The sequence below is a fragment of the Chrysochloris asiatica genome, unplaced genomic scaffold (assembly GCF_000296735.1).
Source record: "Chrysochloris asiatica unplaced genomic scaffold, ChrAsi1.0 scaffold00411, whole genome shotgun sequence".
NCBI lineage: Eukaryota > Metazoa > Chordata > Mammalia > Afrosoricida > Chrysochloridae > Chrysochloris > Chrysochloris asiatica.
In genome coordinates this window covers 1117657-1128729 of record NW_006408929.1, presented here as the reverse complement: position 1 = coordinate 1128729, position 11073 = coordinate 1117657, and the positions used below count along the sequence as shown (strand labels likewise).

The 11073-nt window shown below is 39.6% G+C and overlaps 1 protein-coding gene across 1 annotated transcript in view; it reads right to left on the bottom strand.

Moving 5' to 3' along the window:
- Window positions 1–11073, bottom strand: part of CAMK4 (calcium/calmodulin-dependent protein kinase IV) — a 410640-nt gene that overhangs the window by 11786 nt on the left and 387781 nt on the right. The window contains exons 9-10 of the mRNA XM_006876760.1: window positions 9635–9761; window positions 2693–2845 (exon numbers count right to left, since the gene is read on the bottom strand). Of these exons, the coding sequence (XP_006876822.1) occupies window positions 2693–2845; window positions 9635–9761 (280 nt within the window). The remainder of the gene's footprint in view (window positions 1–2692; window positions 2846–9634; window positions 9762–11073) is intronic.

Here is an 11073-nt window from a genome sequence, read left to right as displayed (position 1 = left end):
ACAGGGTATGGAATAGACACAGGATAGTTTGGTGCTGGGGGTGTAATACACTAGAAGGGGAAGGGGAAAGGAAAAGTAGGGCAGATGGGAGAAGAGCTAGGCAGGTTTATATGAGCTAAATGGGACAGAGGCAAATAACGATCTAAGCACAAACGTGGAGCAACAGGGCTCATGGATAGAAAGATTGAGGCATGGTTTGAATGGGTAAAAGTGGGGAAATGATGTTAAGATGCTTGGCTGTCTGTTGAATCTTGGTTCCCCTTGCCTACTATTGTAAAATAGACACTTGAAGGGGGAGAGAGTGGAATAGCCAGAAACATCACCAGAGAAAGCTTGTAAGTCATCTTCATCCTATAACTGTTTGGAATATCTAAAATGGGGCTAGAACTTGCCCAGTGAAGGAGGCTCTCTGCAGAGCCTTTGCATTGCACAAGACCATAGATGGAATCCTGATCCTTATCCAGAAACTTCTGAGGTGGGACATTCCCACATGAAAGGGCAAGCAGACCAGTCTGGAGCAGCTAGAAGAATAGAAGATATTTCTTGAAAGAAAGACCAGCAGAAAACAAACAAACATACAAACAAACAATAACAGCAGTCCAATTGACTCCTACAAGAACAAGCAAATTACTCCCCAGGGAACCATCAAGGCAAGTGGTCAGGTCCCCTCAAGGCAAACCCCCTTCCAAGACTGAAACTCAAATGGAATACACTAACAGGCATATGGTCCTGCTGCTGCCCACGTTGGTCACAGATAAGGGGAAGGAGGGATAAACAGCAATGAAGTTGTGAACTAAGTCCAACCACATTCAATAGACTCATGTTAACCTGGATTGAGACCTGGTTAACCAGCAGTATGACGAGACCTGGGGACTCTTGGGCCCAGGGCCAGGGACATGGCCCCAGAGGACTAGAACTGAGTGTGAAGCATCCAGCTGATACAAAGTGAGGGGGGATATACAAGAACACGCATACTTACAGATAGTGCCCACTTGACCTGGCATCAATGGTTGGATGATCAGAACATGATTAGAGGAAGAAAGAAGAAGTAAAAAAAAGAAGTAACCCACTATAAGTGGATGATCTTGACCTATGCTTGTGGATGCAGTATGACAAAGGAGCAGACAAATCTCTACAGTGAGGTTCATTCCCACCCCCTTGGTACACAGGGTCAACATGGAGGGGGAACTTAGACATTGGCTACCCAAAATGAGGGGACTACAAAGGCAAGAAGTGACCAGTTTATAAGCTTTCAATAGGGAACCTAGCTCCAGAGGATACAAGTAAAGGTAGAACCTCCACTAAATTGTTTCCAACTTGTCTGGATGAAGTTGATAAAAGGTGATGGGGAAAGGACTCCTGTGGTTCAATAGGGAATGATTGCTATCAGGTCTGACAGTGAGTGTTGGAAAGGTAAATGTAAATGTTTGGTAACAAAAGGAGGGGAGTGGCTGATTCTACAGTCCAGGAGTGGAGATCCCTGGAACCATCAAGGGAGAAAAGCTAAGTGTGAGAGTGTCCAGAGAGGCAGTGACACTAGGGGTGGAGGCAGAGGCAATGACATGAACAGAAGGAGCGGCTTCTGGACTCAGGGAGGGAGAGGGGTTGTGGACTCAGGGAGGGAGAACGGTTGTGTGCTGACAGCCAGAGGGCAGGTGTGTGGGGTGTACCCTTTGGGTGCTTGATGATGCATGCAGGGGATTGTGATCATTGCAATGAAACAAAGTATAATAGGATGAATGTAAAGATAATGTTCACCCATGTAAACTAACACATAATTCCCAATTAAAACTTTAAAAAAATATATAGACATTCCTACACAAACAATTGTCTTTCAGTAAGTGTAGAGACTCCCTCATTTACAAAATGTGGGAGAACCATTTAGTTATTCTGGCAAGTTTTCCTCTTAAAAGATAGAAGCAAAACTGGGACAGTTCTTGAAGGGATTAGGCCAAGAATGTGCTACAGATAAAATACACTAGCCTGTTACTTTGGCAAATATTCCTCTTAACCAAATACTAAGGCTTTAAATTGATACAGTCAAGGGAAAATTAGGCCTGACAATCCCTAACACTACACATATTTACACTCTCTCCCCTGCATACCTCTGTGTGACTTTGGGAAAGTTGTAGAAACTCTTTGGCTCCTAGTTTCTTTATCTTTAAAATGAATAAAACACCTTCCTTAAGTAGGTTGTTATGAGGACTAAAATTAGAGAATGTAAGGGTAATGTAAGTAACTCTCTTGACTTACAGTAATAAATAAAACCAACATAATTACAAAAAAAACAAACCAACCAAGAATTTAAAACATTGTTTCTCAATTTTCATACACTCAGATGGAAGACAACTAACTCTTCTTCCAATTTCCTGAATAATGCTGGTCACACAGTTCAGCCTTAATTAGACAGGAAGCATCAATAATCTGTTTATTTGGTCATAAGTAAATCTCAATTTACAGCACATTTCCTTTTGCTAACAATGGTTCTCTCATGAGAGGATAAAAATCAGTAAGTGGCTTTATACCAAGCATTGACAGGCTTTCAAAGCAGGATTCTCCCTGGTGTGATAGTAGAAGAATAACAACTTTAGATGGTTATTCATGGTGGGACTATTATTGATAGCTCAAAAGAAGAGCGAAAGCTCTTTTGCTCTCTTTTCAGAAACCAAAACCAAAGCCTATGCCATCTTACCTTAAGCTTACGCCGGGCATTGAATTCTTGGAGCTTCTTTTGCGCAGTATCCATGTGTACAAAATTGGCTGCTTTGCCAGTGACCCATGGGTGCTGGAGAGCTTGAAAGGTAGTCAACCGTTTCTTAGGATCCAAAACAATTAATTTTCTGACCTGAAATAACAAAGAATCATAGACTTCTTTAGGGAGATTTTTATAGTAACTTGGATTTGTCTCCCAGCTGTGAACTTCCAGGTCTTGTTCTGTTTCCCTAGTGGTACCACAGATAGACATTTGGGAAAGAAAAAAAAAATTTTTTTTAGCCCCCTCAGCAGTCACTGTAAGTAGGAATGGTTTCAGGTAACTTTAGTAGCTTAGGGAATCTGGGAAGAAACTGGCGTGTGTCACTAGACTCCAAAGTAGCAAACTGATTCTCCACTGTGGTCAGAGAAATCAGTCTGACTTGCTTGTGGATTACAAGTTCTTTGAAGGTAGATCCAACATCTGAATAATTAATTCTAGGCTGTAGTTTGTAATTGCCTAGAATTCAGGACTTAAAATATTTCTGAATGGTGATGGAATCATCCATGCATCGACCATTCTTTCTGTGAGGATTAAATGGCACAAGAAAAAGGCCAGGTATGTAGTCCCTATGGGATAAGATTTCATGATTCTCGATTTGGTATAATACAGAGACTATATGGAGTCAGGAAAATGATTGAGCCTTGGTGATGCCTCTTATTACTTTTATAATTCTGTTGCTGATGTGCCATCAACTTAGTTCCAACTCATAGTGGCCCTCCATAGGGTTTCAGAGGAGTGGCTAATGGGTTTGAAAAGCTGACCTTTTGGTTAACAGTCCAGTGCTTATCCTATAGTGCCACACCAAGACTTTGTAAGTCTACATAAAGGCATATATGAGTTGAGTGCCCCAGGCTTACATTACTTGCATTTGAATTCCTGTGTAAATAAATCCTTATAAGTACATGATTTAAAACCAAACAAACATGCAATTCTTTCAATAACTTTGGTGGTGGTTATGTGCCAAGGAGGAGTTGGTTCTGACTCATAGCGACCCTGTACAGGGTTTCCAAGGCTGTAAATCTTTACGGGAGCAGAAAGCCTCATCTTTCTCCCACGAAGCAGCTGGTAGTTATGAACTGCTGCCTTGAGGTTTGCAGCCCGATTCATAACCACTACACTACCGGAGCTCCTTTTTCAATAACCTTACCAATGTTGAATTCACAAATGTGGAATGAAAGGAAGTTCAGAGAAGCTGCTGATTTGTTCACGGTCAGAAAACTTGTAATTGGTGACGACAGTATTCCAACTAACATCTATTTTACATTAAAGCTACTACATTAAGGTGGCTCCCAAGGTAGGCAACATCTCTGGGTTCCAGTTTGCCCATGTACAAAATGAGAGGCTTTGGGCTTTTCATGCTTTAAGGTCTAAAGTCTCTTCTGACTCTGTTGTTGCTGTTGCTAACTGCTGTTAAATTGGTTCCGACTCATAGTGACCCTGTCTAGGGTTTCCAAGAAGCAGCTGGTGAGTTTGAACTGTCAACCTTGTAGTTCAAACCAACTTTGAAGTCTAGTACTTAACCTACAGAGCCATATCAGGACTCCTCTTCTGACTCTCAGAATCTAAAAAGAACTGAACGTAGGCTAACAAAATTAGGTAAGTCAAATGAGGATTAAATTCATCTGGTCATCATTTCATTTTCTTCCTGTAATAATTTCAAAGGAATATGGTGGAGTAGAGACTCTATGTTTGCAGAGGACAGATATGTATGACTGCTTAGATTTAATATCGGAGAGAAGGTATAGAAAGGTAAGGATGGTTAAGAGAAAGAATGCATGCCATTAAATAAAAACTGGATGATAGTCACAGTTATCATCTGTTTAAAATGTATAAGAGTAATTCTATATAAATAATATTCATACCTATCCTTATAACATACCTATCCTTTTAACATTTGTGATAATTAGGCACGTTCTTCCTATTTTTCAATCATTATTCTCCTCTTTCACATCATTAACAACCCTTTCTCAAGAAAAATACAAAGAATTTGTGGAGAGTTAATATGTGCCCCCAACTTTCATTGTTGTTAAGTGCCATCAAGTCGGTTCTGACTGATCGTGACCCAATATAGAGTTTTAAAGGAGCAGCTGGTGAGCTTGAACTGCCAACCTTGTGGTTTAAACCAACCTTGCAGTCCAGTGCATTAACCTGCAGCACCACACCAGAATTCCACATGTACTTTTTAATCTTAACAATTGAAAATTGATCAACTAGATTGGAAGGAAATGTGCTGAAGGTCAGAAAGATTCGGTGACTTTATTGGATTATAAACCCCTGCAGTATCAGAGTCCCCCTCTCGGCAGCATGGCATGTAGTCTCTGCTGAGAAAATACCAAATATACTCCTTCAAAGATTTCTCTCATTCTGAAGTTTTATAAATTTATTAACCATTTTTTGTTAGGTGCCATAGAGTTGGTACGGACTCATGGTGACCCTATGCACAACGGAACAAAACACTGTCTGGTCCTGGGTCAACCTCACAATTGTTGCCATGCTTGAGCCCATTGATTTTTTTTTTTTTTTAATGTTTTATTGTGAATTATGTGATAGTTTACATGGGAGAACATTAGTTTTACATTCATTCTATCTTATATTGTCTCATTGCCATGGTTACAATCCCCTCCATGCAATCCTTCCCCCGTACCCCCCAGGTTTTCAGCACACAGAAGCTCTCCCTCTCTGGATCTAAAGTCTCCAGCTGCTCCATTGCTCCATGTCATCATCTCTGGCTCCATTTCAGGCATCACTGCTTCTCTGGGTAGGGTCCCGCTCTCTGCTCTTCTCCCTTGATGGTCCTAGGGACCTCCGCTCCTAGACTGAAAAGTTAATCACGCCCCTCCTTGCTATAAAACATCTACCTTTACATTTCCGACCCTCACAAACAGTCCTGATACCAATTATTCACTATTGTATCACAAGAGACCCGTCTGTATTTCATTGCATCAGCTCCGCCTAGTCAGATTGAATACTACTCACTGGAGATTCTACCTTCCTCCAGGCCCTCTGGATCTAGGTTCCCTCTTGAAAGCTTGTAAGCCTTTGTAGCCCCCCCACCCCCATTTGGTGTAGCCAATGTCCAAGTTGCCCATCCTGTCTACTCTGTGTGTGAAGGGGGTGGGAATGATTCTTGCTGTTAGGACTTGTTCCTTCTTTTGAGCTACTGCTTCCATAGGTGTAGGTCAAGTTCATCAAATTGTATGAGAATACTTTTTTTTTTTTTTTCTCCTCTTCTTTTTACTTCTGGTTGAGCTCTGATCATCCAGTCACTGAAGCCAGGATAAGTGGGTATTATCTGCAAGTGTGGGTGTTCTTATGCATATGCCCTCTCTTCTTATCAGCTGGACGCTTCACTCTCCACTCTAGTCCTCTGTGGCTATGTCACTGACTCTGTGCCCAAGAGTCCCCAGGTCTTGCCACACTGCTGGCTAACCAAGTCTTCACCCGGGTTCACAGAAGTCTATTGAACATTGTAGGGCTTAGCTCACTGCTTCAGTGCTGTTTTTCCCTCACTTCCCCTTATCGGTATCGAGCGTGAGCCCATTGATTTTTACTATGGATTTACTATGATTTAATTTTTTACTATGGATAAAAAGACTAAATAAGTAAAATTATTGAGTTACTTGACACTAGCTACTTAAGATGCATAATGTCACTTAATTCTTGCAATAACCTAGAGGCAGGTACTATTACCATTCTAAGTGGGGAAATTAAATATTGAGATGTTTCAAGCCCTGGGTCCTACTTTTAGGTGTAAAAAAAGGTAGGAGTTGAAATCAAGTGTTTGAGACTTTAAGTAAGCATCCATGGTCTTGTCACTGACTCATTGTTTTATTCAGTAAACATTTATTGAGCCTATAAATCTGTATTAGTAGTACAGTGGATTATGAGCGCTGCTAACTGCAAAGTCAGCAGTTTGAATCTACCAGTTGCTCTGCAGGAGAAAAATGAGACTTTTTGTTCCATTAAAGATTTACAGTAGGTTGACATGAGTCAGAACCAACTCAACGTCACAGAACCACCACCATATATCTGTATGGTACTAATTTCCAGGAACAAATATCTTGTCCTCTCCAAGAGATCTCAAACTATGTAAGTAAGAAAACATTAAAATCATTATACGGAAGTCCAGGGAGCAAAGATGAATATGGTGTAAGAAACTAACAAATTGTGGGAGGGAGGGATTAAGGAAAGGGCAGGCTAAATGCCTTCCAGAGGAGTGTGTGTGTGTGTGTCCATATGTGTGATGTAATGGTGGAGGGAGAAAGAAAATAAGAAGGGCAGGACATGACCAAACACAGGAAATAGCAATAGTCGACATTCAGAGCTGCACTGATGAGGAACTGAAAGTCTGGTGGACTAGGCTGGAGCGAAGGGGGATCAAAGAAGAGTGATACAAAATCAGTATTGGCAACAGATAGGCTGTGACATGTAGGTCTTTTTATGGATTTTAGACTCTATCTTAAGAGCCTTGAAACAGAAGAGTGGCATGATTTATGTTATTTATGCCATCTTTCTGAATTCTGTGAGGGGAATGTATTTGAGAAGGGCAGGAAAATGGGCAAGGAGGTCAGACAAGAGGTTGTTGCAGTATTCCAGGTAGGAGAGGACAGTGGCTAGGATTTTGACAGTAGGGATGGTTGTGAAAAGAAGTAGACAGATTCAAGAGATGTTTACAGGTGAGGAGTCTGATTTGAGAGGAATTGAGATGACACATCCACATATCACACATACTGGCACTCCACCAAATCATATAGGGAAGTGTTGGACCCTACCAGATATGTTCAACAAAAGAACACATGATAAAGAGGAAAAGAGTACTGGAAACCTGGATTGTTACCCTTAAGGTCTCTCTTCTGGGAGGCTGAGTGACCTCAGACTCATTCATCTTTCTGTGTCTTGTCACACTCATCTTTTTAAAATGATGGAAAGACTAGATGACTCGGAAAGTTAACCTTCTATTGTTCAAAAGTCAATTTCTGTGTAAATTTTCTCTAGACAATTCATGTCAAATGTTTCAATCTCTTGCTACCAAAATGACCCCGGTCTGACTCAGTGTGTCACAATAGAACTATGCTCTAGGGGGTTTTCAATATCTGTGATTTCTCAGTAGAATGCAAGGGCTTTCTTCTAAAATGCCTTTGGGTGGATTCAAACTACCAATCTTATAGTTAGTAGCCTCATGCTTAACCATTTATACCACTCAGGGGCTCTATGCTAGCATCAAGCATTATCTACTTTATTTTAAAACAGGTGAACCACCTTCTACAATGTATGTTTCCTAAATGCAAAGTAATGTCAACATAATCTTAAACAAAAAGCAATGAAACAATAATTTTTACTTTACAGTATTGTTGTTGTTGGCATCGAGTTGGCATCATCTCATAGTGGCCCTGTACACAATGAAACACTGCCCGGTCCTGAGCCGACCTCACAATTGTTGCTACCCTTGAGATCATTTCTGCTGCCACTGTGCCAATCCATCACACTGGGGTCTTTCTCTTTTTCTCTAACCTTCCACTTTGCCAAACTTGATGTCCTTCTCCAAGGATTAATCCCTCCTGATAATACATCTGAAGTATGAAAGAGAAAATCTGGCCATCCTGGCTTCCAAGGAGCATTTGGGCTGTACTTCTTCCAACGCCACATTTGTTGTTCTTTTGGCAGTCTGCGGTACTTTTAATATTCTTCTCTACCACTATAGCTCAAATGCATCAATTCTTCCAAGATTTTCTTTATTCACTGTCCAGCTTTCACAGGTGCATGAGGTTACTGAAAATACCATGACTTGGGTCAGGTGCACCTTAATCCTAAAACTGACATTTTTGCTCTTGGACACTTTAAATCATGCAGCAGATTTGCCTAATGCAATTTGATTTCTTGACTGCTGTTTCCATAAGTCTTAAAGGTTGATCTGAGCATAATGAAGTCTTTGACAACTTTCAATCTTTTCTCCTTTTATATGGATGTTATTTATTGGTCCAATGGTGAAGACTTTTGTTTTCGTTATATTGAGCTGCAACGCATACCGAAGGCTGTGGTCTTTGATCTTCATCAGTAAGAATTTAAGATTTTAAGTCCTCATTGCTTTCAGTATTAGTACTGCAGAGAAATTTATTTATAATGCCAGTGATGCATGATGGGACTTGTGTTAATATTAGTATTTTCTTAAGTTTTGTGTTTTTCAGGAAGCAGTGTCATTTTATTTAAAGTATACATGAATCTAGGTATAGCAATCAATATTAAAATAGAATTCTGTATAAATTATGCTTAGATTTATACAGCACTACTGGTTTGGCGCTGTGGGCTAATGCGTCAGACTGCAAAGTCATTTGAACTGCAAAGTCGGTTGTTCAAACTCACCAGCTGCTCCTTGGAAACCCTATACAGGATCGCTATGGGTTAGAATCGACTCGATGGCACTTAACAACAACAACAACTCTGGCATGGCACTGTTGGCTAATGCGCTGGACTGCAAAGTCTGCTTGAACCAGAAAACCGGCAGTTCAAGTTCACCAACTGCTCCTCGGAAACCCTATACAGAGTTGCTATGAGTTGGAACTGACTCTGCAGCACTTAACAATGGCAACAATAACAACTTTCTTAATAAGTAAGCCTTTGTATTATGCAGGCAGCAAAAATTCATTAATACAATGTAATTTTCCATTTGTGATATTTCAGTTGAGTTCAGACATAGATCTATGTTTCATCTATAAAGAAATAGCAGTGGTATGTATTGCTATTAAAATACTTTAAAATTAAAAAGAAATAAGACATTAAGGCAAAAGGGAATATAAATGATTTTAAAGGGCATTACTTACTAATTAATTCAAAAGGGGTATAAGGGATTTGATTTCATTTGTTTCCATTTGCCACACTTACCAAGTCCTTGGCATTTAAAGACACTTCATCCCACCAGGGGGAGATAAAGTAATATTCGCAATTGAGAATTCTTCTGAACATGAACTGATCTCCTCTTTCATCATAAAAAGGTTCAAATCCACAAAGTCTAGAGGGACAAAATATAGGAAATAAGATATTTTGTAAAGCCTAAGTATATTTTAACAAATTTCTGCAGAATATCAAGGCTGTCTTTTTCCAGAGCAAGTATATAATTATCTTGTTACATTTCATTTTTAATTATGTAAACACACAATCATGTCTTCAAGAAATAAGAACAGAAACAAAAGCAAATAAGGATGTCTACAAAGAGTTGTTATAATAGTAATAATTATGACACAAAAATAATAGCTTGCATTATAATTTACACTGTACACAGAACTTTACATAACAGAGACAGAGAAAGAGATACTCAATTTATTTTTTTAAAAAGTTCGAGTATATTATAAATAAATACTCCTAGTGTGGTGCTGTAGGATCAGCACTGGACTGCAAACCACAAGGTCAGCAGTTCAAATCTACCTGCTGCTCCTTAGAATCCCTATACAGGGTCACTATGAGTTGGAATTGACTCGAAGGCACTTTACAACAAAAATAACAATAATACTTATAAATAAGGAGTCTTAGTGTGGTGCTGTAGGATAAGTACTGGGCCTCAAGGTCAGTTTGAACCATAAGGTTGGTGGCTCAAATTTACCAGCTGCTCCTTTGAAAACACTATATAGGATCGTTATAAGTTGGAACTGACTCAATGGCATTGGACAACAACAATTATAATGAAAGAGATTAAGAAGTGGAGAGAAAAGCCTTTTCACTCATTTTCATTCAGCTCTATTTACTGAATTCCACCATAAGAAAGGTGTGAAACATCATAGTTATTTCCATCCCATCCCATGCTTTTTGAGTGAACAAAGACAGGAGCTAAAAACTTCTAACAGGGAATGACTTCAGAAATGTCTTAAAATAGTCTTAAAACACAGTCAGAGATTAGTAATCCAGAATCACTTCATTCCTGAATGTGACACTCACTTTGCTATACCTTAGAGACACTCTGGAGTCTTGGTGTGGTGCTTCAGGATAAGTGCTGGATTGTTAACCATAAGATTGGTTGTTCAACACCCCCAGCTGCTCCTCATAAATCCTATACAGAGTCACTATGAGTCAGAACCAATTTGACAGCACTTAACAACAGATACATTCTATTGTTTACCTTCATCTTCTAGTAAAGGTTAACATAAAAAGTGAAGGGAAAACAAAGGAGTAAAGAAATAGGGAATCATCCTTGGAATCCTAAAGAGAACAAATTTAAGTTGTTGGTCTAGGGCCACTTTGCAGATTTTCAGAAGATCTCAACTAACTAGAGACTGAAAAGAAACTTAAAAAAAAAAAAAAAAAAAGTCCCTGCCAGGGCATGTGCTGAG